The sequence below is a fragment of the Prionailurus bengalensis genome, chromosome A1 (assembly GCF_016509475.1).
Source record: "Prionailurus bengalensis isolate Pbe53 chromosome A1, Fcat_Pben_1.1_paternal_pri, whole genome shotgun sequence".
NCBI lineage: Eukaryota > Metazoa > Chordata > Mammalia > Carnivora > Felidae > Prionailurus > Prionailurus bengalensis.
In genome coordinates this window covers 95228376-95254284 of record NC_057343.1, presented here as the reverse complement: position 1 = coordinate 95254284, position 25909 = coordinate 95228376, and the positions used below count along the sequence as shown (strand labels likewise).

Genomic DNA, 25909 nt, shown 5'->3' with positions numbered 1-25909 from the left:
TTTGGCTCAGGTCGTGATCTCACAGTTTGTAAGATCAAGCCCCATGTCAGGCTCCATGCTGGTCTGCTTGGGATTCTCTCTGCCTCTCTCTGCCCTTCCCCTGCTCATGCATGCATGCCTGAGCTCTCTCTCCCTCTCTCAAAATAAATAACTTAAAAAAAAAAAAAAGCTAGAAAAAAACTAAATTGGGGCACCTGGTTGGCTCAGTCAGTTCAGCGTCCAACTTTGGCTCAGGTCATTATCCCCATGGTTCCTGGGTTCCAGCCCCGTGATGGGCTCTGTGCTGACAGCACGGAACCTGGAGCCTGCTTTGAATTCTGTCTCTCCCTCTCTCTCTGCTTCTCCCCTGCTTATGCTCTGTCTCTCTCTCTCAAGAATAAACATTAAAAAAACAAAAAATAAAGTCCTTAAAAAATAAAACACTAAATCTATAACTATCCTACCACCCAGCAACTTCACTTATGAGTATTTATTATAGAGAAATAAATATTTATGCTGATGTAAAAACCTATACACAAATGTCTATGACAACTTCAGCTGTAACAGACAAAAACTGAAAACAATGCAGATATCTTCCAAAAGCTAAATGCTTAAGCAATCTGTTTCATATACATACCATGGAATACTATATAGCAATAAAAAGGAATGGACTATTAATACCTCATTAGGTATTAATTATAACAACCAATTCTGGTTGTTAAACCAGAACGGATATCCAGAGAATTATGGCAAGTGGGAAAAAAAGTCAATCCCAGAACATTACATCCTGTATGATTCCATTTACATTATACTTCTTGAAATCACAGAAGTTTTTCTGTAAAATACAGATTTTACAGAAGAAGTTCTACATACAAATTACAGAAGAAATTGGTGGCTGCCTGAAGGGTATGGCATGGCAGGCATGAATGGGAAGAGAATCATCAGGCCATAAAGGGTCATAAAAGAACCTTGTGGTGATGGCAACGTTCTGTATCTTGATTGGATGAATGCTAATGTCCTGGCTGAGATAATTGTACTAGAGTTATGCAAGATGTTATCACTAGGGGAAACTGGGGGATGGGTATAAGGGATCTCTCTGTATTACTTCCTACCACTGCATGTGTATGTATCATTATCAAAAGGCTAATTCACTTAAAAGAGGAATGGCATGAAGAAGAGGAGAAAGACTAATAAATGTAAATAATCACAAAATTTTGCCAAATTCATCTTTACACCTCATTCTTAGGTATATGATTATAGCACTTAAAGCAAACCTACTGCTCAACAAGGTCCCTATAATTCTAATTGGCTGTTCCATATTCTTTGTTTCCAAAAATTAGATGTATAAAAATGAAGCATGAGATAAGAACTTCTACATCTTCCACACAGAGGAGAAGGGAATTTTTCAATTCCATGTAATCTGTTTAATAAGGTTAGCTCCTTGAAGTATTTCTCATTATAAACATGTATCACCAAGAAAGCAATACCTGCTGGGAAAATCAATTTCTGAATATTTAAAAGGTCATACTTACAATCCCTCAATAATAGCATGACTGTATGTATGTGTATGCAATTAATCTTTGTTTAAAATGATAGAGTCAGAGTAATTTTACATTCGTCTAAAACAGAAAAGTTTCCAGTATTTCCATTATAATGTAGGGAGACATTTCCTCAGGCAAAACAGGTACAGAATTTGCCCAAGGACACAAGACAACACCACCAGTTTAGAAATACATTTGACTGGAAACATTCTATATACCAATTAGAGTACAGATGATTATTCCTCAAATTTTGACCTTTTCTTTGGAAAGAAAATAATAGAGACTATGAATAACGGATGTATCATCAGCTCAAATAGATCATTAATCAAATCAGCAAACATTTTAAAGTCTGTCCTTTGGAGGCCCTCCAGGAGATCCCAAATTTTACCCCCCCCCCATTTTTAAGCTGTTTGTGCCCTACTTACAAAGTTGCATTCTAAAACGTCTCATTAGGAACACAGAACAAATCTGCAAAGAGAATACTATTATAAATGGTGACTAAGTTACCAAGTAATTCCCAAGTAGTTCAACACAAGAAACGCAAGTGGGTCTACTTTTGTCCTAACCAGAGCAGTTAGGACAAAATATAACAAAGCCCCCTCACCCAATGGCTAAAAATAAGTAATACCTTAGCATTAAGACAAATCTTCAATTTCCAGCATTTTATATACATGTGGCTTTCCTAAGTATTCTATACCCAAATATCAGCCCAAACACAAGTATCCAATCTGAGAAAAGCTTGGTGCTTTCAGGGTACTAATGATTCCTATCTTTATGTAAATTCCATTAAGTTTATGAAACCCACACTTCTTACCAAGAGAATCAGACTTTCATCCTAGTTTTCTGTTCATTTTTGGCAAAAAATGATATAAAGGCTGGCTTGTACAAATGGAGAAAAACAAAAACAAAAATAACAAAATTACCATTAGCTGAAATGGAAAACTACAGGAACAATGCCAAGAGGAATGTTCCAAGGATCAGTTTTTTGTTTGTTGTTTTTAATGTTCAGTTTGAGATGCTTATTAGACATCCAATAAATTTATCAAGTAGGCGAGCGCAGGCTAGAGGAAAAAAAAATTATAAAATAGCATTTAAACCCCGAGGCCTACGTGAAATTGCCAGGGAAGGGACAAAAGAAAATAGAAGAGAACCAGGGACTGAGTCCTAGCTATATGCAAAAGTGTGGCAATGAGTCACGGCCACGAAAACAGGAAACATGACCAAAAAGGCAGCCAGAAAGGGGAAAAACCAAGGGAGTGTGGATCTGACTTTTATACCATCGTAGGTGCTGGTGGCATAAAAACGTATAAATTTACAATCTGTCCCCAAAGTTCTCAGTCTAGTGATGAAGACAAACTATACGAAAACAATTAGGATGTAACATATCATCACATAAGCAGAAACTCTCACGTTATCTGCTAAAAAGCTACTAAAACTAGTGGGTGATTTTAGGAAAGCTATGGCACCCAAGATTAATGTGAAAAATCAGTATTAGTTCAAGACAGTAGAAACAAATAGGGAATATAAAAAAAATGCAATCCCATTTATACTAGCAACCCAAACCATGAAAATACATAGTGCCTTAGTCGGTTTGGGCTGCTATAACAAAATACAACAGACTATGTGGCTTAATAGTAAACATTTCTCACAGTTCTGGAGGCTGGAAGTTCAAGATCAGAGTGCCAGCATGCTTGGGTGAGGGACCCCTTCCAGGCTGCCGACTTCTCTTTGTGTTCTCACAAGGCAGAAGGGGTAACGCAGTTCTCTCTGGCCTCTTTTATGAGGGCATGATTCCCATTCATTAGGGTTGTGCCTCCATGAACTAATCACCTCCCAAAGACCCCACCTCCTATCATCACCGTGAAGGTTAAGTTTGAACATAAGAATTTTGGGAAGACACATTCAGTCAACAGCATAGGGATAACTTTAACAAAATCTGTGTATATCCTGATCCTTGAAAATCTACACACATTACTGGAATAAATTAAAGAAGGTATCGGTAAACAGAGATACACCATGTTCATGAATTTAAAGGTTTAACATTGTTAGAAGGTCAATTCTTCCAAAAGGGATCTACGGATTGAGAACAATCCAATTAAATTCCCAGCAGGTACTTTTTCATAGAAACTGACAAGCTGATTTTAAAATTTAAATGGAATGGAGGGGCGCCTGGGTGGCTCAGTCAGCTGAGCATCCAACTCTTGATTTCGCCTCAGGTCATGATCTCACAGTGGTGAGACCAAGCTCGGTGTCTGGCTCTGCGCTAAGTGTGGAGCCTGCTTAAGTTTCTCTCTCTCTCTTTCCCCCTGCCCTCTCCTCCACTCACGCTCTCTTAAATAAATAGATAGATAGATAAAATTTAAATGGAATGGAAATGATCTAAAAGAGCCAAAGCAGTTTGGTGTGTGTGTGTGTGTGTGTGTGTGTGTGCGTGCATGTTTTAATTTGGAAAAACTACACTACCTAACTTTACGACTTAGTATAGGGGTGTCTGGGTGGCTCAGTCAGTTAATGTCTCACTCTTATTTCAGCTCAGGTCATGATCTCATGGTTGGTGAGTTCAAGCCCTGTATCGGGCTCCACACTGACAATGCCAAGCCTGCTTGAGATTCATTCATTTTTGCTCTCTCACTCTCTCTCTCTCTCCTGTTGTCCTCCTCTCCTCCCCCTCCTTCATGCTCCCGCTGTCAAAATAAATAACTAAACTTGAAAAAAAAATAACAACGTTTTTTAAAAAAGGACTTAATCCAAAGCCACAGCAATAAAGACAATGGGCCACTGGCAAAAGAACAGAAATATAGACACATTAGCTGACTTCCGACCAAGATGCCAGGGCAAATGATGCCAGAATAACTAGGTATCTACACAGGAAGGAAATGAACAACAACCCCTACTTAACACCCAACACAAAAATGAACTCAAAATGGATCAGAGAGCTAAATGTAAGTGCTGTAACCGTCAAACCTCTGGAAGAAAACACAAAAGAAAACCTATGTTATCTTGGGATAGGCAAAGAGGTTTTAGGTAGAACATTAAAAGCATTAACCAGAAAAGAAAAAAATTATAAACTGGACTTCATCAAAATTAAAACTTCTGTTCTTCATTTATTTATTTTTAATGTTTATTTGTTTTTGAGAGAGAGTGTGACAGAGTCCGAGTTGGGGAGGGGCAGACAGAGAGGGAGACGCAGAATCTGAAGCAGGCCCCAGGCTCTGAGCTGTCAGCACAGAGCCCGACACGGGGCGTGAACTCACGGGCTGTGAGATCATGACCTGAGCTAAAGTCGGACGCTCAACCAGCAGAGCCATGCAGGTGCTCCAAAACTTCTGTTCTTCAAATGTCACCATTAAGAAAAAGGAAAGGCAAGCCACAGACTGATCAAATAGGATTCTTACCACTCAGGAATAAAAAGACAAATCTATACAAAAATGGGCAAAGAGGGGCGCCTGGATGGCTCAGTCGGTTGAGCGTCCGACTTCGGCTCAGGTCACGATATCGCGGTCCGCGAGTTCAAGCCCCGCGTCGGGCTCTGGGCTGATGGCTCAGAGCCTGGAGTCTGCTTCCGATTCTGTGTCTCCCTCTCTCTCTGCCCCTCCCCCGTTCATGCTCTGTCTCTCTCTGTCTCAACAATAAATAAATGTTAAAAAAAAAATTAAAAAAAAAAATGGGCAAAGATGTGAACAGATAATTCACAGAAGAAGACACATAAATGGCCAAAAAACACATAAAAGGTGCTCAACATCTTTAGGTTCACTATCCTTGCAGCTACTAGAAGGACTAAAATTTAGGGGGCACCTGGGTGGCTCCATCAGTGAAGCATATGACTTTTTTTTTTTTTTTTAATTTATTTTTGGGACACAAAGAGAGACAGAGCATGAACGGGGGAGGGGCAGAGAGAGAGGGAGACACAGAATCGGAAACAGGCTCCAGGCTCTGAGCCATCAGCCCAGAGCCCGACGCGGGGCTCGAACTCACGGACCGCGAGATCGTGACCTGGCTGAAGTTGGACGCTCAACCGACTGCGCCACCCAGGCGCCCCAGAAGCGTATGACTCTTGATTGCAGCTCAGGTCCTGATCTCATGGTTTGTGGGATGGGGCCCTGTATCCAGGTCTATGCTGACAGCATGGAGCCTGCTTGGGACTCTCTCTTTCCCTCCGCCCCTCCCCAACTCACATGCATGTACTCTCGCTCTCTCAAAATAAATAAACCTAACAATTTTTTTTTAAAGATTGGCAATACCAGCTGTTGACCAGTATGTGAAAAAAATTACTGGCTGGAATATAAAATAGTAGAACCACTTTGGAAAACTGTTTGGTAGTAACACTTAACCAATCAATCCACTCCTGAGTATTTATCCAAGAGAAATGAAAATATATGTCCAAACAAAGATGTATATATTTAAAATAGCCCAAAACCAGAAATGGCCCAAAGACCCATGCATGAGCAGGTGGATGGACAAACTGATATATCCACAAGACAGAACAGTACGCTGCAGTAAGAAAGCACGAACTACTAATACACACAACACTATGGATGAACATCAAAATCTGACTCAAATGAAGAAGGCGGACAGGAAAAAAGAACACCTGTATTAATTCTATTCATACACTGCTATGCAGTTTACAGTGACAGAAAGTGTATCAGTGGTTTCCTAGGGCCAAGATTAGAGGGAAAAGGGACTTCCAAGGGGCATGAGGCAACTTTTGAAGGTGACGAAAATGCTCTTTGTGTTGATTGTGGTAGTGATCTCACGGGTGTACATGTACCAAAATTCATCAAACTGTACAATGTAAAAGGATACAGTTTACACTATGTAAATTATAACTCAACTAACATTGTTTTTTAAAAGATACAATATACTGGAGGCGCCTGGGTGGCTCAGCTGGTTAGGTGTCCAACTTCAGCTCAGGCCATGATCTTGCAGTCTGTGGGTTTGAGCCCTGTGTCGGGTTCTGTGCTGACAGCTCAGAGCCTGGAGCCTGCTTTGGATTCTGTGTGTGTCTCTCTCTCTCTCTCTCTCTCTCTCTGCCCCTCCCCTGCTCATGCTCTGTCTCTCTCTCTCTGTAAAAAATAAATAAACATTAAAAAAATTTTTTTAAAAATTTTAAAGATACAATATACCGGGACACCCGAATGGCTCGATGAAGCAGTAAAGCGTCTGACTCCTGATTCTGGCTCAGGTCATGATCTCACAGTTCTCTCTCTCTGCCACGCCCAAGCTCACTCTCTCTCTCTCAAAAATAAATAAACTTAAAAAAAAAAACACAAAAAACAATACACTAAAGGTTTTAACAGAAGAATGACAGCTGCAAATGGGAGCACATCTTCAGCCACCCACTCCCATCACCCTCTCTGCCACCCTCTAATCATGGGCAAGAACAGGAGGCAATAAGTTTCCAAGGACCAAGCCACACTCACTACTGCTTGCCTCCTAGAGAAAGAATCCTCCATTGTGACATCTGTTAAGTATAGACAATGTCAGGATCTTGGAAACGACTGCTATGTAATATGACATCCATATTACACTGATGTGAGTATATTAGCATATATCACAAAGATGCAAACAGATAAACTTCTTGAATTAATACTGGCTCTATCCCCCACCCAGATGACTACCAACCTCCATGAAACATACTACATAAATCATAAAGGCTACGCATTAGGCAATCTCCAGACGACATCAAAACTCCCAAAGTGACTAAGCCAATGCCCTTCGTTAATGCTGCTGCTACACCAAATCATAATAAGAAGTACAAATGCTTTACTGTAAGTATCACAACTTAGGGATACTCCCTAACCTATACCCTTAAGTTTATCTAAACTTAAGGATATATCCTAGTCTCACCCCTAGGATGGCATGGAACTTAATTATACTCCTTGACTCACAGACTTGACCAAAACACCTAATCATGGTCTTTACATCCAAGCTGAGAAGGAGGGAAAACACCAATGAACCATCCTTCAAACTGTTTGCCACTTCTGCATACCAAGAATTTATGAAAAATATAGCACAAGGTTGAGGACACTGAAATGTCATTCAAGTAATGCTCTCACAATTGGCAACACTCTCAAAAAGTACATCAACTCTATTTAGCAACTTCTGAATGCTAGGCACATAAGAGTAATTTTGCTAACAGCACAATTTTTGGCATTAGTAAAATCTTTATTTAATTTGTTAATGGTTCTGGTTTTGTTCAATTATTTATAAAGCAGAGAACACATTTCTGTTTTAAATAAGACTGATTAAGGAGCTCTTAGATCTACAGCTCTTTTAATTGATTGCTGCAATACAGCTAATGACATCACCTTGTTTTCCGGGAGAATTTCGGTTTCAAGCTACAGCAATTCTTTCTATATTTCCAGTTTTAAAAAGGAAAAAATGTAAATGGTTGAATCAAGTATTCCAGCAAACCTCAAGAGTCATGAAATAAATGAACCACAAAAGGTTTGAAATACAACCAACATAAAAACAGAAGAATACTAGGAGAGAGTTGTCTGGCTGGCTCAGTCAGAAGAGCATGTGACTCTTGATCTCAGAGTGGTGAGTTAGAACCCCATGTTGGGTGTAAAGATCACTTAAAATAAATAAATAAACTTAAAAAAAAAAAAGAATACTAGGAAATAAAAAATATATCCATACCCCCTTCTTATTTGGTCTTTCTCCACTAATCAGTACAAATACCCTTCTTTATAAGAAAATCTAATGGGGCGCCTGGGTGGCTCAGTAGGTTAAGCGTCCAACTTCAGCTCAGGTCATGATCTCGCGGTTTGTGGGTTCGAGCCCCGTGTCGGGCTCTGTGCTAATAGCTCAGAGCCTGGAGCCTGTTTTGGATTCTGTGTCTCCTCCTCTCTCTGCTGCCCCCCCCCCCACCATACTCATGCTCTGTCTCTCTCTCTCAATAATAAATAAATGTTACCAAAAAAAATTTTTTTAATAAAAAAAAAGAAAACCTAAAAGACTGCACTTCAAAATAGTACAACTTGTAAAGCAGAGATATTGTGCATTTATTCACTCAACAATTATTTATTGACAACCCACTATCTTCCAAGGGCTAGAGCAATGGAAATACAATAGTGAACAAATGCCCTTGTGAACTCACAGTTTAGTAACAGAGACAGAGAATTTTAAAAATAAACAAGTGAAATATATAATGTGCTGGATAAGATTAAATGTTATGTTAAAAAAAAATGAAGTAAGAAAGTACCACAGAGATGTGGCCACTTTTCATGATGATGATCAGGGCAAGATTCAATGACAAAGATGCATTAGAACAAAAGAGTTGAAAAAGGAAGCCAGTCATATGAATCTCCAGGAGAAGGGCTTTTGAAGTAAAGAGATCAGAGGTGACCAAAGTCAGCCAGGTGAGGGATGTTAAAAGGAGAAGGTCAACAAGATAAGGTAGCGGACTGAGGGGTTTATAGATCATGGAGAATCCTAAGAAATTTGACCTCTATTATAAGAAACATTGAAAGTCTTTGGTGGATTTGGAGTAAAGGAGAGATAGAATAAGACTTAGAATTTTAAAAAATCACTTTTTAAACAAATTTTTTTTAATGTTTTATTTATTTTTGAGAGTGAGAGAGACAGAATGTGAGCAGGGGAAAGGCAGAGAAAACGGGAGACACAGAACCGAAAGCAGGTTCCAGGCTCTGAGCTGTCAGCACAGAGCCCGACGTGGGGCTCAAACCCACAAACTGTAAGATCATACCTGAGCTGAAGTAGGATGCTCAACCGACTGAGCCACCCAGACCCCCCAAAAAAATCACTTTTAGAGCTCCTAATCTGGTAATGGTAGGAAACAGTTTATATTACCCTCTTTACAAATAAAATTATAACCACTATACAAAATATCTTCCAAACAATGATTTGAAGGCATTGGAGAATGGCTAAAAGCAGGTAAAAGTTAAGGGAATTCAACTCATTTAAGACGGGAACCACACAAGGCGATAGAGTCACATTTATATGACTTTCCCCAAACCACCAGCACAGGCTGGCTCAAACTTAAATAGAAACTCTCAGATCTCGCTCCAGGGGGCCAGCAAACCCTTCCTCGGTATGGATCCCAGAAAAATTAAAATATATGTCCACAAAAAGACTTGTACACAAATGTTCACAACAGTCTTAATTCATAATAGCTAGAAACTAGAGACAACCTAAATGTCCATCAACACGGGGATGGAGAGACAAAAGGTGGTATTTTTATACGATGAAATACTACTCTGCAATAGAAAAATGACTGATCCAAGTAACAACATAAATGAATCCAAAAAATACATCATGTTGAGAGAGACTAGTCAGACACATTTTTCTGAGTCCATTTACGTTATATCCAAGAACAGACAGAACCAATCGCTGGTGACAGAAAGCAAAGGTGGGAACGGAGGAACCAACATTGGGCATTTTCCGGGTGATGAAATTCTTTATTTTGTTATGGATAATGATTAAATGGGTGTGTATAATTTCTGAAACTCATCAGACTGAACTCTTAAAAATCTCAAGATTTAGTTGCATGAAGTGTGCTCTTTCTGCCCTCTTTATATAAAGCTATTTATCCACCCTTAGGATTCCAAAAGAAATGAAACAAGGATGTCAAAGAAAATACTAAAGCAAAATAATACAGTAAATTTTACAAGTATCAAGTCCAAATGTCTAATTTCTTACACTCCATATAAAAAACAGGTATTTTTAATAGTAATCCAAACAAACAATTAGCTGTTGCACTTAACGATAAAAGTCAATCGTACTCTAAAGGCTAAAAGGGGATACATTTGTAAGAATGTTATAGGAACAATACAACCTCAGAAACAGTGGCTATCCAACTTTAAACGGAGATTTCTCAAGAACCTGCAAGATAGGATGAAATTTCACTAGAGTACAATGCAGTGAGTAAATACTATGAATAAATTCGTCAAGTAATTGGTAAAGAACAGTCTCAGTGAGAGAAATTCCCATTAAACCTATTTCAAACAGGGTCCTGGGTGGCTCAGTCGGTGAAGCGTCCAATTTTGGCTCAGGTCATGATCTCACAGTCTGGGTTTGAGCCCCACGTTGGGCTCTGTGCTGACAGCTCAGAGCCCGGAGCCTGCTTCGGATTCTGTGTCTCCTTATATCCCTTTGCCCCTCCCCTGCTCACATTCTGTCTCTCTCAAAAATGAATAAACATTAAAAATATATATATTAAAAAAGTAAATAAATAAACCTACTTCGAACATCGGAAACAAACGTTAAGTGTCAAATATGTATTTAAGAATTCCCTAACATATAAGTGCATTTTAAGAAAAGGAGCTGGCTACTCAGAGTGCTTAAAATATGCCTTACATACATTTCTCATCATCACATCTGTTACTAACTGAGGAGCAAAGTTAATTTGGAATGTAAAATTATTTTAGAAAAATAAGCCTTTATATTCTCTAGTATCAATTTTGCAGCTAACATCTAGGTGGTAATACAGCATAATGGCTTAGGAGTGTGGTTCCCTGTAATAAATCCCCATTTTGCCACTTTAAGGTCTCAGAAAATAGACAAGTAAGTCAATAGCATCTGACATATAAGTTGTTACATTTATAGAGTAGGAATATATGTACGGGAACTCCTAGCAGACTTTAAGGAGTAAAATGAAGTACAGCATTCAAGTTCTGTCTGAAAGGAAATTCGCAATTTAATACACGTTGTAGCACAGGCATTGTAACAAAAATCAAGAGAAGACCCTGTTAGGAGGACAATGCTGACAGAGGCAATGGTGATAAAAGAGGGAAGAATACGAAATTCAAATAAGTCATGGTGACATTTCAGTCTCAAGTCTCCTTAAAGATTAAAATAAAGCATATTAAAAAAAAAAAGTGAAATAGGATAAAATTTAAAAATCTGTTCAATCATATCCAGCAAAAGGCTACCATTAAGATTAATTTTCAATCTCCCTCTCTCTTATTGGATCTAAATAATACAAAACGAAAGGAGGTGTTTTAAAAAATTAAATCAAAAATAAGCACCTTCGATTTTATAACTTATTATTTAATGGAACCTGACCCTTGAACTTAGAATTATTACCCACAGATGTTCTACTGCCAGCACTGCACAGAGAGTTCATGCACGTGAGCCCCTAAATTACCAAAAGCAGCACTGTAAATATACCTTTTGTTCATTACATAACAAGTCTCTGCCATGGACAGGATCTATTTTCACACATAGCCGAAATAAATATCAGAGCCAAAAAGGAAGACAGCATTATCGCTGCCAGAGGTAGCATGACTTAAAAGGAACAAGGCTTAAGGGGCACCTGGGTGGCTCAGTCAGTTAAGCATCCAACTCTTGATTTCAGCTCAGGTCATGATCTCACGGTTGGGGAGATCGGGCCCCACATCAGGCTCTGTGATGACAACGCAGAGCCTGTATGGGATTCTCTCTCCCCCTCTCTTTCTGCCCACACCCCTGCTTCCACACCCTCTCTCAAAAATAAGTATTTAAATTTTTTTAATATTGATTTATTTTTGAAGGGAAGAGAGAGACACACACACACAGAGTGTGAGTGAGGGAGGGGCAGAAAGAGAGAGGGAGACAGGGAGAGGGAGAGGGAGAGGGAGAGAGAGAGAAAGAGAGAGACAGAGAGAATGAGAATCTAAAGCAGGCTCCAGGCCCTGAGCTGTCAGCACAGAGCCCAACGCGGAGCTCGAACTCACGAACCATGAGATCATAACGTGAGCTGAAGGCAGACGCTCAACCGACTGAGCCACCCACATGCCCCATTAAATAAATATTTTTAAAAAACAAAAAACAAGGCTTAAAAAAATACATCTGATTCTCAGGTCAGTTTTACCAAAAGACCAACTGATTGGGGTGATAAACTTATACTTTATGTATGAGGTTTTATTTTCTTCCTTTCCAAAGATATCCTACATAGACACAAAACTAAGTCAACCACTCTTCACAGAAAAACTGTGTAGCTAACACCTAGGTAGAAGTATAGTATAATGGCTTACGAGGGTGACTACTGTGTCAAATTTACTCAGCTACATGACCCTGAACCAATTATTCAATCCTCCTAAACCTCAGTTGTATTTTAAATATAAACTATAAGTAGGTTTTACAAGATACAAAGCACCCAGCAGAGTATGTGGCCCTCAATAAATACAAAAAATGCTTGCTATGATCTCAAGAAACTAGAACAAAGCTGGAGGTATCCCAATTCCAGATTTCAAGATATATTACCAAGTCGTGGTAACCAAAACAGTATGGTACGGGCACAATAACAGACACAGAGATCAATGGGACAGAATAGAGCCCAGAAATAAACCCATGCTTATATGGTCAATTAATCTGAGACAAAGGAGGCAAGAATACGCAATGGCAACTAGTGTCTTCAATAAATGGTACTGAGCAAACTGCACAGCTTCATGCAAAAGAAAGAAACCAGACCGCTTTCTAACACCACACACATAAATGACCCAACATGCATTAAAGAGCTAAATGTGAAACATGAAACCATAAAACTTCTGGAAGAAAACATAGGCAGCAAATATGACACGGACCATTGCAACATTTTTTTAGATATGTCACCTCAGGCAAGGGAAACAAAAGCAAAAATAAACTACCGGGACCACACCAAAATAAAATGTTTTTGCACAGCAAAGGAAACAATGAACAAAACAAAAAGACAACCGACCGAATGGGAGAAGATATTCATTTGGAGAAGATATTCACAAATGATGTATTGGATAAGGGGTAAATATCCAAAATAAAGAACTTATAAAACTTAACTCCAAAAACACAATCTGATTAAAAACTGGGCAAAGGACCTGAACAGATCTTTTTCCAAAGAAAACATACATGTGGCCAACAGATACATGAGAAGATGTTTAATGTGACTCATCCTCAGGGAAATGCAAATCAAAACCACCATGAGATATCACCTTATACCTGTCAAAATGGTGAGAATCAAGGAGACAGGAACAGGGTGAGGATATGGAGAAAAAGGAATGCTTGTGCACTACTGGTGGGGATGTAAATTGGTGCAGCCACTGTGGAAAAGAGCATGGAGGTTCCTCCAACACTTAATAACAGAGGGGAACCTGGCTGGCTCAGTTGGTAGAGCATGTGACTCTTGATCTCAGGGTCATGAGTTCAAGCCCCGCATTGGGTGTAGAGCTTCTTCAAAAAACTTTTTTTAAGTAGAAATACCATGTGATTCAGTAATTCTTTAGATAATTACCCAACGAAAATGAAAACACTAATTTGAAAATATATATGCACCCCTATGTCTATTGTGGCACTATTTACAACAGCCAAGACATGGAAGAATCCAAGTGTCCATCAATAGATGAATCGAGACACATGTGCTATATATACACAATGGGATAGTACCGAGCATTAAAAAGAATGAGATGTTACCATTTTCAACAACACGAATAGACCTAGAGAGTATTATACCAAGTCCAATAACTCCAACAGAAGACGATTACCATAGGATTTCACTTACATGTAGAATCTAAAAAGCAAAAGAATGAATAAACAAACAAAAAGCAGAAACAGACCCATAAATACAGAGGTTACACAGATGGCTGCCAGAGAGAAAAAGGGATAGGGGATGGGCAAAATGAGTGAAGGGGGGTGGGAGATACAGACTTCCAGTTATGGAATAAGTTATGGGCATACAAGCACAGGAAATAAAGTCAGTGGTAATGTAGCAGCAGTGTATAATGACAAAATGGGGCTACACTTGTAGTAAGCATAGCATAACATATAGACTTGGAGAGTCACCATGTTGTACATCTGAAGTTAATATAACATTGTGTGTCAACTATACTTGCACAAAAAAGGAAGTTTGCTACCACTGTATTAATTGTTTAAGGTATTAAAATAATGTATTAGCGGGGCGCCTGGGTGGCTCGGTTGGTTAAGCGTCCGACTTCGGCTCAGGTCATGATCTCATGGTCTGTGAGTTCGAGCCCCACATCAGGCTCTGTGCTGACAGCTCAGAGCCTGGAGCCTGTTTCAGATTCTGTGTCTCCCTCTCTCTCTGCCCCTCCCCTGTTCACGCTCTCTCTCTGTCTCAAAAATAAATAAACGTTAAAAAAAAATTTTTTTTTAAATAAAAAAATAAAAATAATGTATTAGCTATCCTCTCAGATAATCTGTATTAATAAAAGATAATTTTCTGCATTATCAAGGGAATGATGTACAATTAATCATGTCCTTACAACTTTCCTGCATGTTTTATATGGCAAATGACTAAACCACTTCTTAGATATTGATACAATGCAACATAATTTGGAGAAGAAATATTACCTTAAAATAAGAAAAATGGGTGCCTGGGTGGCTCAGTTGGTTGAGTGTCTGACTCTTGATTTCGGCTCAGGTCACAATTCCAGGGTTGTGGGATCGAGCCCCACATCAGGCTCTGCACTGAGCGTGTACCCTGCTTAAGATTCTCCCCCCTCTCCTCTTCTCTCTCTCTCTCCCCCCATCCTTCTATCCCTCTTCCCTGCTCTTTCTCTAAAAAATAAAAATAAAAATACTATCATCTGGAAGACACTGAAAAATTACTAACAGAAGCAGAAAAAAACATGTTTAACTGTGCGAGTATACTATACTTGCATAAATTCATGAAAAAATGAACTCTATAAAATAAAATTATACAAACAGAAAACAGGCAAATATTAAAAGGCAAGTGAGATTGCTTAAAAATGGAAATGGTTGAAAGAAGAATTTCAGGGACACAAAGTGGGAAAACCTAAAATCTGTAAAGGATGTAGGGAAAAGTAGAAATTTAACTGATACAAAATGAAGTAATGATGTGGAGAATGCTTGAGGACACTGAGAATGCAGAGTTCAAAAAAAAAAAAAAACAAAAAAAAAACAGGAGAGAAATGAAAACAATAAAGGGGCACTTTTAAGCACCTGTAGCTAACACCATGCTTTATGGTAAAAGACTGAACCCTTTCCCTCTAAAACTAGAAACAAGGCAGACCGTCTGGCTGGTCTGTTGGTGGAGCATGCAACTCTGGATCTCGGGGTTGTGAGTTTGAGCACTAGGCTGAGCACAGAAATGGCTTAAAAATAAACATCTTAAAAAGATAGATAAAATTGGAAGCAGGCAGGATGTCTGGACTTCTGAGTCCTATTTAAATCATATTAAAAGTCCTACTCAGGGACACCTGGGTGGCTCAGTCAGTTATGCGTACAACTTCAGCTCAGGTCATGATCTTTCAGTTTGTGAGTTCGAGCCCTGCATCAGGCTCTGTGCTAACAGCTCAGAGCCTGGAGCCTGCTTCAGATTCTGTGTCTCCTTCTCTCTCTGCCCCTCCCATGCTCATGCTCTGTCTCTCTGTGTCTCTCAATAATAAATAAACGTTAAAAAAAAAGTCCTACTCAGTGCAATAGGGCAAGAAAAAAAATAAAAGCTGAACAGACTGGAAAAGAAGAAATAAAATGGTCTCTATTCATGGACAATGTAACTATCCATAAAGCAAATCACAAAAAATCCACACAAAAAAACTGCTGTAACTAATTAAGGAATTTACCAAGGTCACAGAATACAAGGTCGATATACAAAAATCAACTCTATATACTAGCCAGAAACAACTAAAAACCAAAATTTCAAACACAGTACCATTACAACAACTCCAAAAACACAAAATACTCAGGCATAAATCTAACAAAACATATGTAGGATGTGTAGGCTGAAAAATGAACAAAAGTGACATAAGAAACCAAAGAGGACCTAAATAGAGAGGTATATTCAGTACTGCTAAGAAGTCATTTCTCTATTAAGTGATCTGTAAGTTAAACATAATCAAAAATCCCAGCAGGATTTTTAAAAACTAGCAAAGCTGGTTTTTAAATTTATATAAAAAGTCAAAGAAATGAAAATATCCAAAACAATTATGGGGGAAAAAAAACCCGCAAAGTTAGCAGACTGACAATACTTGACTTTTAAAGTTGACTACAAAGCTACAGAAATTAAGGTAGTATCATATTAGCATAAAGATAGAAAGATCAATGGTCTAAACAGAGAGTCCAGAGAAAGACCCACACAAACATGTCAAATGATTTTTGACAAAAGGGTGAGGCACTTCAGGGACAAAAAGATGTTATCAGTTAAGTTATGCTGGACGTGTATAAATGAACATCTAAAATGAACATCTATACGCAGAAAAAAGGAAATTTAATCTGCGCCTTATACCAAATTAACTCAAAATAGATTTTAGAGCTAAATGGAAAAAATAAACCTATAAAACAGAAGAAAATAAAATCTTTGTGATACTGCATTAGCCCACAAATTCTTAGATACAAAACCAAAAGGATCGATAAAAGAAAATAACTGATAAACTTCATTAGAATAAAAAGCTTTCCCATAAATCACAGGTGAGAAAGGACACACGCCTAGAATAATATATAAAAACCTCACAAAAGTTGAAAGAAAACAAACACCCTCCACACATTTGAACAGCCCAGAACAAAAAAATTCCCATGCATTTCCATATGCTGGGATTTACTCCTGAGACTGTCCTTTAAATTACTATAATGGAACTTCCTTATCTTTCACAATGTGGAAATACAATTAGGCAAAAGATGTGAACAAATATTCTACCAATGAAGATATATGGAGACAAGTAAGCACATAAAGAGATCATATAATTTGTTACTAGGAAAACGCAAATTAAAAATACAAAATACCACTAGAAACCTAATAGAATAGTTTCGATAAAAACAAGTGACAATGGAGCGCCTGGGTGGCTCAGTTGGTTCAGTGTCTGACTTCAGCTCAGCCCATGGGCTCACAGCTCGTGAATTCAAGCCCGATGTCGGGCTTTCTGCTATTAGCACGGAGCCTGCTTCCAATTCTCTGTTCCCCTCCTCCTCAGCCCCTCCCCTGCTTGTACTCTCCCTCTCTCCCCCAAAAATAAACATTAAAAAAAAAAAAATGTGAGGCACCTGGGTGGCTCAGTCGGTTATACGTCTGACTTTGACTCAGGTCATGATCTCACGGTTCATGAGTTCAAGCCCCATGTCGGGCTCTGTGCTGACAGCTCAGAGCCTGAAGCCTGCTTCAGATTTTGTGTCTCCCTCTCTCTCTGCTCCTCCCCCACTCGTTCTCTCTCTGTCTCTCTCAAAAATAAAAATATTTTTAAAAAAATATTTTTTAAAAAAAGTGACAATACCAAGTGCTGACGAGGTACTAGAACTCTCATATAATGCTGGCAAAGTGTAAAATAATACCAATCCTTCACAAATTCTTACAGAAAATGGAAGAGGAGGTGAGAACACTTCCCAGCTCACTTTCCAATGTCAGTTGCACTCTGATACCACCAAAGACATCACGAGAAAGCTATATAGACCAAGAGCCCTCATGAACATAGATGGAAAATTTTTTAACAAAACATAAGCAAATCAAACAGCAACATATAAAAAGCATGATACACAACAACCCATGAGACTGATCCCAGGAATACAGCGGGCTGTAAATCTGAAAATCAGTGATGTAATACAACCTACTATTAGAAAAAAGGTCAAAATCTGTATGATCAACTTAACCTCTATTAACAGTGACCAAAGGTCCCCCAGCAGTTTTGAAACACTGCTGTTATTTTGTATTTGTCCCAAAGTGCTCCCTTTTTCGCTATTTGCTATTCCACACATACTGAGTACATTCTGCTAGGCACTAATACAGACACACACAATTACGTGATTCAGTAAACATATCGTAAGACTTATACACAGGTACACCGTTAACAAGAATAGCCCACTCTGCCCAAGATAAAAAAAAAAAAAAAGGAAAAACAGACTGACTCATTCCTATTCTGAAGTTACAGAGACATATTTTAAACCGTAAGTAAAATTAAATCACGTCGTGGTGTCCAATACTTCCAAGGTATGGAAGTAACCTTAAAGGCCTAGTGTATATATTCTTTCTTTTGCCAGACTGCCTCTGTACAAAACATGATCACCTTGAAAACCCTTCCAGTACAACCATTTTTGCCATTCTTACTGGAAAATATCGTGGGGTAGTGTAATCCTATACCTTGTGGGGAGCAAGAATCCTCTGTCTGAATTTTTCAACTGTTTCTTGACCCATAGAAGACCAAGCATTGCCGAAAGCTTCCGCTTTGTCTTGTCTGAGATGAAGGCTCTCTAACTGCTGCTGCAGAGCCGCGGGCTTCACGCTGTGATACACCGCCTAGTCATGAGAGGGCAAACATTACCTCTGTCCCTGATACTCAGACAGATCCCTTGAATTATACTCAAATACAAAATTAGTTTTAAATGATTTAAATCAACAAAAAATTTCCTATTTCTATCAGAAATGTTTCATGTATTTTTTTTAAAGTTTGTTTATTCTTTGAGAGAGACTGAGAGAGCGAGCACGAGCAGGGGAGGGGCAGAGAGAGGGGAAACACAGAATCCAAAGCAGGCTCCAGGCTCTGAGCTGTTGGCACAGAGCCCGATGCAGGGCTCGAACCCACAAACCGCGAGATCATGACCTGGGTTGAAGTCGTACACTTAACCGACTGAGTCACCCAGGCATCCCGTAAGTGTTTTATATCTATTTACCAATAATAATATACACAACAGGGAGACGCAGAGTTAAATGGCCTAATTTAAACTATTTAGGCTACACTTTCCCACTTTTGCCTGTGTCTTAAGTAATCCTAAATCCACTTAACGGAAAAATGTCTTCTTTACGTTAGCTATGTAAGTGATACTCTATTTAAAGTATCATTTCTGGGGTGCCTGGCTGGGTGAGTCGGAGGAGTCTGCAACTTTTGACCTCACGGTCATGACCGTGAGCCCCACACTGGGTGTAGAGATTACTTAAATAAATAAATAATGTAAGCAAATAAAATAAGCTATCATTTCCTCATTCCACTTAACTATTTCAAAGAAATGTACAACGGTTTTATTTCCCAACAAACAAACTTTTTCCAGGAAGCGCTTTCTCAAAACCACCTTTGTCTACCCAACTTCCTAGGTAATACATAATAAAACATTGTAAACATACGTAATAAATATTGTAAACATACAATAATAATTTACAATAATAAAATATTGTAAACATGTGAAAATAAAACATTTTTAATAATATCTGTTCTAGTTCTTAACATTATTCTGGAACGACTTTCTCATGAAGTCCATGTTGCTGGGTCCTCCTTGATTATCCTTCCTTCTACTGAAGGTTCACCAGGGTTCAGAACCATAGTCCTGTTTCTGACCTGTAATCTGCACAAGGCTGTGTGTAGTAGACGCCTGGGTACTTGTCTTCCTAACCATATCTGTTCACTAAAATGCCTATGAAGCTACAGTACTATTTAAACTTTATTTCACAAGTATTCTATGAAGTCACCCAACAGGAATTTATTGAAATCTATTTTAAGTCCAGCAATGTGCTAGGTTTATAGAAGGTGAATTAAAAATATGACAGGTCCCTCACAAATTCAAAACCTAATGAAGGCTGACACACATGAAATAATCAAAGACTAACAATGTGCTCCACTCGGATGAGCCAAGGATAAAAGGAATCCAAATTAGGGCAAAACTGCCAAGTGCAAGGGGTCAAAGCTACAGTGAGAGGAGATGGGACTTGAACCACATTTAACGATTGAAAAAGGGATGCAAAAGGGCAGTTTAATAGGAAGAAATTGTATGACAAAAAGTCCTTTGACAACTATGTCTTTTCTAAATGTTTTATCATCCTAGTCGAATAAATCCCCCCGAAATCATTTCTTAAATTTCTTAAATAAAATGCGCTCACTTCTCCAAGTTATAAACCCAGTAACAATGAATTAAAATGTTTTATACCTGTCTCAAGTCAATGAAGCCCTGATTCACGTTGTTAAATACTTTACTCATGCTACTTAACATTTAGATTGTTTTGTAGACTGCAATACCGTAGGAAAAAATCATACATTCAAATATTTTTACTACCTTCAAATTCTCAAGTACAATATATTCACAGCTTCCATCCGTATACTTTTTTTGAAAAAATAAAAAGCGATAGGTGCCCCTGGGTGGCTCAGTGGGTTAAGTGTCCAACTCTTGATTTAAGCCCAGGTCATGATCTCACGGTTCATGGGTTTGAGCCCCGCATCGGGCTTTGTGCTGACAGCCTGCAAAGGCTCTCTCTACCCCTCCCCCTAGCTCGCAATCATGCATGTGCTTTCTCTCTCTCTTAATATAAACTTAAAAAAAAATTTTTTAATTAAAAAGTACGTAAATAAAAAAAATCGATAGCTATCATAGCAATACAGATATGCAGTAAAGAAAGCATGTTTAGGAGGTTTGGGGAAATAAAAATACCTGTTCTAAAATGAATGATATTGTTTCAAGAACTAGGTGAAGATCTTGTTTCTCTAGAGAAAATGCAGCCTGAAGCTTTTCTTCTTCTTCTTCACTGAAACTGTTCTCAGCCTACAACACAAAAAGCAAGCTATTAGCACACATGCAGGTATTCAAAACTTAGATACTCCACAGAAGAGTATCTGAAGATTCCTTTATTCACACATGGATGAGAAATGTTAAGAAAAAGCGAAAGAATCTGATGTGTTTGTAAATTTCAACAACTCAAAATCATAGTACAATTCATTATCTGGATCATGCCAAATGAATAAATAAATAAACTAAATAAATAAATTAAAAAAAAAACATTACTTTAAGTTCTATGATTTATAGGAGGTGGAAACTACCAGTATTTACCAAAAGAAATGGATGTTTAGAAAAAACAATACTAGAAGGTAAAACCCCAAAATGTTAATAATAATTAACAGTAATGTCCACCTTCCTCATTCAAATATATTTACTGAGTATCTATTATGTGCTACAGAGAAAGGCAGTTCATGTCCTCAAGTATACAGTACTCTAGTTAGACACATAAATACAAATACTCATTCATGTAATTTTCATTTTGATGAGTTCTGCAAAAATGTGAATTATTATAAGAGCATACATAAAGCAAGAAATTAGGTCTTTTTTATCATTTTCATACATATTTTCCAAAACTCACACATTATACACATTAAATTTATGACCAATACGTGAAAGAAGACAGACTCTGAGAAGTCTTCTTTCTTTTGTATCCAAAATAATCTCCTTGATCTAAAGAGGATTAGTTTATTATGTAGGAAAAATGTGTACCACTTGAAGAACTTTAAAATAAAAAGAACTCCTTTAAAAATAAATGAATTAAAAGAAAATAATATAAAATAAGATATGAAATAAAATAAATAACCTATATTATCCACATATACTAAAAACAACTCTCCCTATGGCTGCCTCTCCCGAACAGCAATAGGGAGAAAATTCAGAAGTTCACAAGCCCTCCCTTGACAGCGTACGATGATGTACACCTACCTGGCTGTTCAACCAAAGCTGCATTAGAGCTTTAAGCTAGTATACTTTTGGAGGCTACTCACCAGAACTTCCAGGCTCTACTACCTGTTTTATGACCGAGAAAATCATGAGCCAAATTTAGCCAAAATGCCAATTACTTACCTCAAGAGCAACATTTTGACTTAAAAGTTTCAGAATTTCTGTGACTACTATATGTCTTCTTGAAATAATGACCTAGAGTACCAGATTTCATCAATGTGAGGAAGGTAATGGTATTACATGTATATAATCAGAACCACGTGTTGTATTAAATTCAATGGATATTGGGGCGCTTGGGTGGCTCAGTCGGTTAAGCGTCCAGCCTCGACTCAGGTCATGATCTTAGAGTATGTGGGTTCGAGCCCCACGATGGGCCCTGTGCTGACAGCTCAGAGCCTGGAGCCTACTTCAGATTCTGTGTCTCCCTCTCTCTCTGCTCCTCCCCCACTCGTGCTGTCTCTCTCTCTCAAAAATAAAATAAAACATTAAAAAAATAAATAAATAATACATAACAAATAAATTCAATGGATACTTATAATTTAACCAAGTCAGTCAATCTGATGCCTTGGAACACATGCTAAATAAGCTGTTTTCACAAAATAATAATAGTAATTGAGGAGGTACAAAAATAAACTTTCAGTGTCCCCAATATGTACAAGGAAGGGAAATTTGTTTAAAAAATACAGCAAACAGAGAGAGACAGAGAGAGAGACATTCTCAAGATTTCCAAGGGCATTATATTAATAAAGTGGTTTGGGGAGGGGCACCTGGATGGCTCAGTTGGTTGGGCGTCTGACTTCTGCTCATGTCATGATCTCACAATCTGTGAGTTCGAGCCCCTCGTCGGGCTCTGTGCTGACAGCTCAGAGCTTAGAGCCTGCTTCAGATTCTGTATCTTCCTCTCTCTCTACCCCTCCCCCGTTCTTGCGCTCTCTCACTCTCTCTCTCTCTCTCTTAAAAATAAATAAAGATGCAAAAAAAAAATTTTTTTTTTTAAATAAAGTGGTTTGGGGGGGCACCTGGGTAGTTCAATTGGTTGAGCATCCAACTCTGGATTTTGGCTCAGGCCGTGATCTTACAGTTTGTAAGATCAAGCCCCCGTGTCAGGCTCCATACTGACAGCACAGAGTCTGCTTGGGATTCTCTGACTCTCTCTCTGCTCCTGACTCATTCTCTCTCCCTCTCTCAAAACAAGTAAGTAAACTTAAAAAAAAAATAAGGAATGTCTGGTTGGCTCAGTCAGTTAAGCATCCAACTCTTGATTTCAGCTTAGGTCGTGATCCCAGGGTCAGGGACCAAGCACTGTGTCAGGCTCCATGCTGAGTATGGAAGCCTGCTTAGGATTCTCTCTCTCTCTCTCTCTCTCTCTCTCTCTCTGCCCCTCTCCCCCACTCACACACTAGCTCTCTCTCTCTAAAAAAAAAAAAAAAAAAAAAAAAATTAAAGAAATGTTTAAAACAAATAAATATTTAAAAAAATAAAGTGGTTTGGAGTGAAGGGGGCTAAGGGAATATTTACTTTCCCCCATCCACGGGTACATCAGGAATGCAACCTTAAAATAAGATGGAGTGTAAAATATGGGAGCAAATAGAGAATACAGCTTTAAAAAAAGTTCCAAACACATATTCAATACCCTGCTCCAAAAGCAACCTTGGGTCAAATAAATATTAAGCATGAAGTACCTCTATTTGCTTCCAAAAAGCAGCAATTTAACTTATTTCTGTCTACCAAAAGCAACCCACACATATCTAGGAGTAAAAGAGAAGGTAAACAAGATACAGTCTTTTTTATCCTCTCAATGGGAAAAAATTAAGGCCTAGGTTTATAAAATTAGAGAACAAATGTCCAAGAAACTTAAATTTTATTTTATTTTTTTAACGTTTATTTATTTTTGAGACAGAGAGAGACAGAGCATGAACGGGGGAGGGTCAGAGAGAAGGAGACACAGAATCTGAAACAGCCTCTAGGCTCTGAGCTGTCAGCACAGAGCCCGATGCGGGGCTTGAACTCACGGACCACGAGATCATGACCTGAGCCGAAGTCGGCTGCTTAACCGACTGAGCCACCCAGGCGCCCCGAAACTTAAATTTTAAGATGGAAAGTGACAGGGTGCCTGGGTGGCTCAGTCAGTTAAGCGTCTGACCTCAGCCCAAGTCAGGATCTCACAGCTCATGAGTTCAAACCCCATGTTGGGCCCGGTGCTGACAGCTCAGAGCCTGATGCCTGCTTCGAATTCTGTGTCTCCCTCTCTCTCTGCCCCTCCCCTGTTTACACTCTGTCTCTGTCTCTCAAAAATAAACATTAAAAAAAGTTTTTTTAATAAATAGAATGGAAAGTGGGTATTAATTTTTTCTATATATTTAAAGAACATATGCCATAAATACACATACACAAGCAGAAAGGAAAAACAACACATGAAGAATATAAGGCACTGCTATATGAAGTGATGTGGAAAGGTCTCTTAAAAAAGTGGCAAGCGAGAAAAGGTAAACAACAGGGCAATATATACAGTACGATGCCACTTGTGTAAACACACACAAACTGCACATTTCTATGTGTATGTGTATGTATGCACATGTGTATGCACGTCTGTATTTATTAACACATGAAGAATCTAGAATAAAAACCAAATTGGTAACAAGGCTACCTCTGGGGAGGTGTGGTGGTTTTATTATATCTCAAAATTCTTTAGCACTCCTCCCTTCAAAGGATGGAGCCTCATTTCTTTCCCTTGAATGTGATCCAGAAGGAATGACCTACTTCTAACAAGGATAATATAGTAAAAGTGAAGCTCTGTGACATCAAACGCGAGGTCACAAAAAGGACAGCACCTCCCTCTCTTGGGTCACTGGTTCTGGAAGAAGCCAACCTCCATGTTGGGAGGAAAGGCCTGTGCAGCAAGGAACTGAGGCCTCCCACCGGGTAATCATATTCGAAGGAAATCCTCCAACCTGGGCCAAACCTTCAGATTAACAGCAGCCCCAACAACATCTGGCAGCAACTTCATGAGAACCCCAAGCCAGAACCACGCAGCTAGGCCAGAAACAAGCAGTCAAGCCTCTCCTACATTCTTGACCTACACGAACTGCGAGTATAACAAATGTTTACTCTTGTTTTAAGGTGCTAAGTTTGGGGGTAATTTGTAATTCAACAATAAATAACTAACAAAGGAGAGAATGAAGATGAAAGGAGAGCCAGAGTTAACCAAGGGGGCATTTCAGGTTGTCCACACTATGTAAATTTCTTAACACAAAAACTTACTCATAAACTATTTGTGAAATCTAAAATTTGTTATCAAGATGCTTAATTTAAGTGCTCTAAGAATTTTGAACTAGAAAGCCACAAAAAAAGCAAATTAAAAAATCCATTTTTCCGAATTGTCTTTTTCTTTTTTTCTTTTTTAAAGAATTCATTTTCTTAACATGCATGATGAGTAAACTAACCTCAGTAGTTGCAATCAGGTCACATTCCTTAGAAAATTAAATATGTCTTCTACTCTATGAAGATAGTATATTAGGTAAATAATTATGAAAGCAATTAGGCTTTAAATACTCATGGGGGGGACATCTGGGTGACCCAGACGGTTAAGTGTCCGACTCTCGATTTTGGGTCAGGTCAATGATCTCACGGTCACGACACAGAGTCCCTGGTCAGGCTCTGTGCTGAGCATGGAGCCTGCCTAAGATTCTCTCTCTCCCTCTCTGCCCCTATCCTCTGCTCATGTGCTCGCTCGCTCTCAAAAACAAAAACAACCTCAGAGTATGGATTTAGAAACAGAGAGGCCTGCTGTCCAGAGCCCAAGCTCTGACTCACATTCACTGTCTTATGCACAAAACCTCAATGGAAGAACACACAGTACTACTATTTTCCAAATATTATAATTCAAAGTGTATATATATCATTCTTACCCAATAAACCCATGTGTAAGAAGACCTTACACATCCTATACTAACTTATACCATCTTATATTAACTACAAAATAAATGTATTTTCAGAGATGAACTGCCCTTTTCTTTTTTATCTAGATC

At 38.5% G+C, this 25909-nt stretch overlaps 1 protein-coding gene across 1 annotated transcript in view; it reads right to left on the bottom strand.

Moving 5' to 3' along the window:
- Window positions 1–25909, bottom strand: part of COMMD10 (COMM domain containing 10) — a 217287-nt gene that overhangs the window by 185458 nt on the left and 5920 nt on the right. Inside the window, exons 3-4 of the mRNA XM_043570240.1 lie at window positions 20814–20924; window positions 18541–18696 (exon numbers count right to left, since the gene is read on the bottom strand). Coding sequence (XP_043426175.1) covers window positions 18541–18696; window positions 20814–20924 — 267 coding nt within the window. The remainder of the gene's footprint in view (window positions 1–18540; window positions 18697–20813; window positions 20925–25909) is intronic.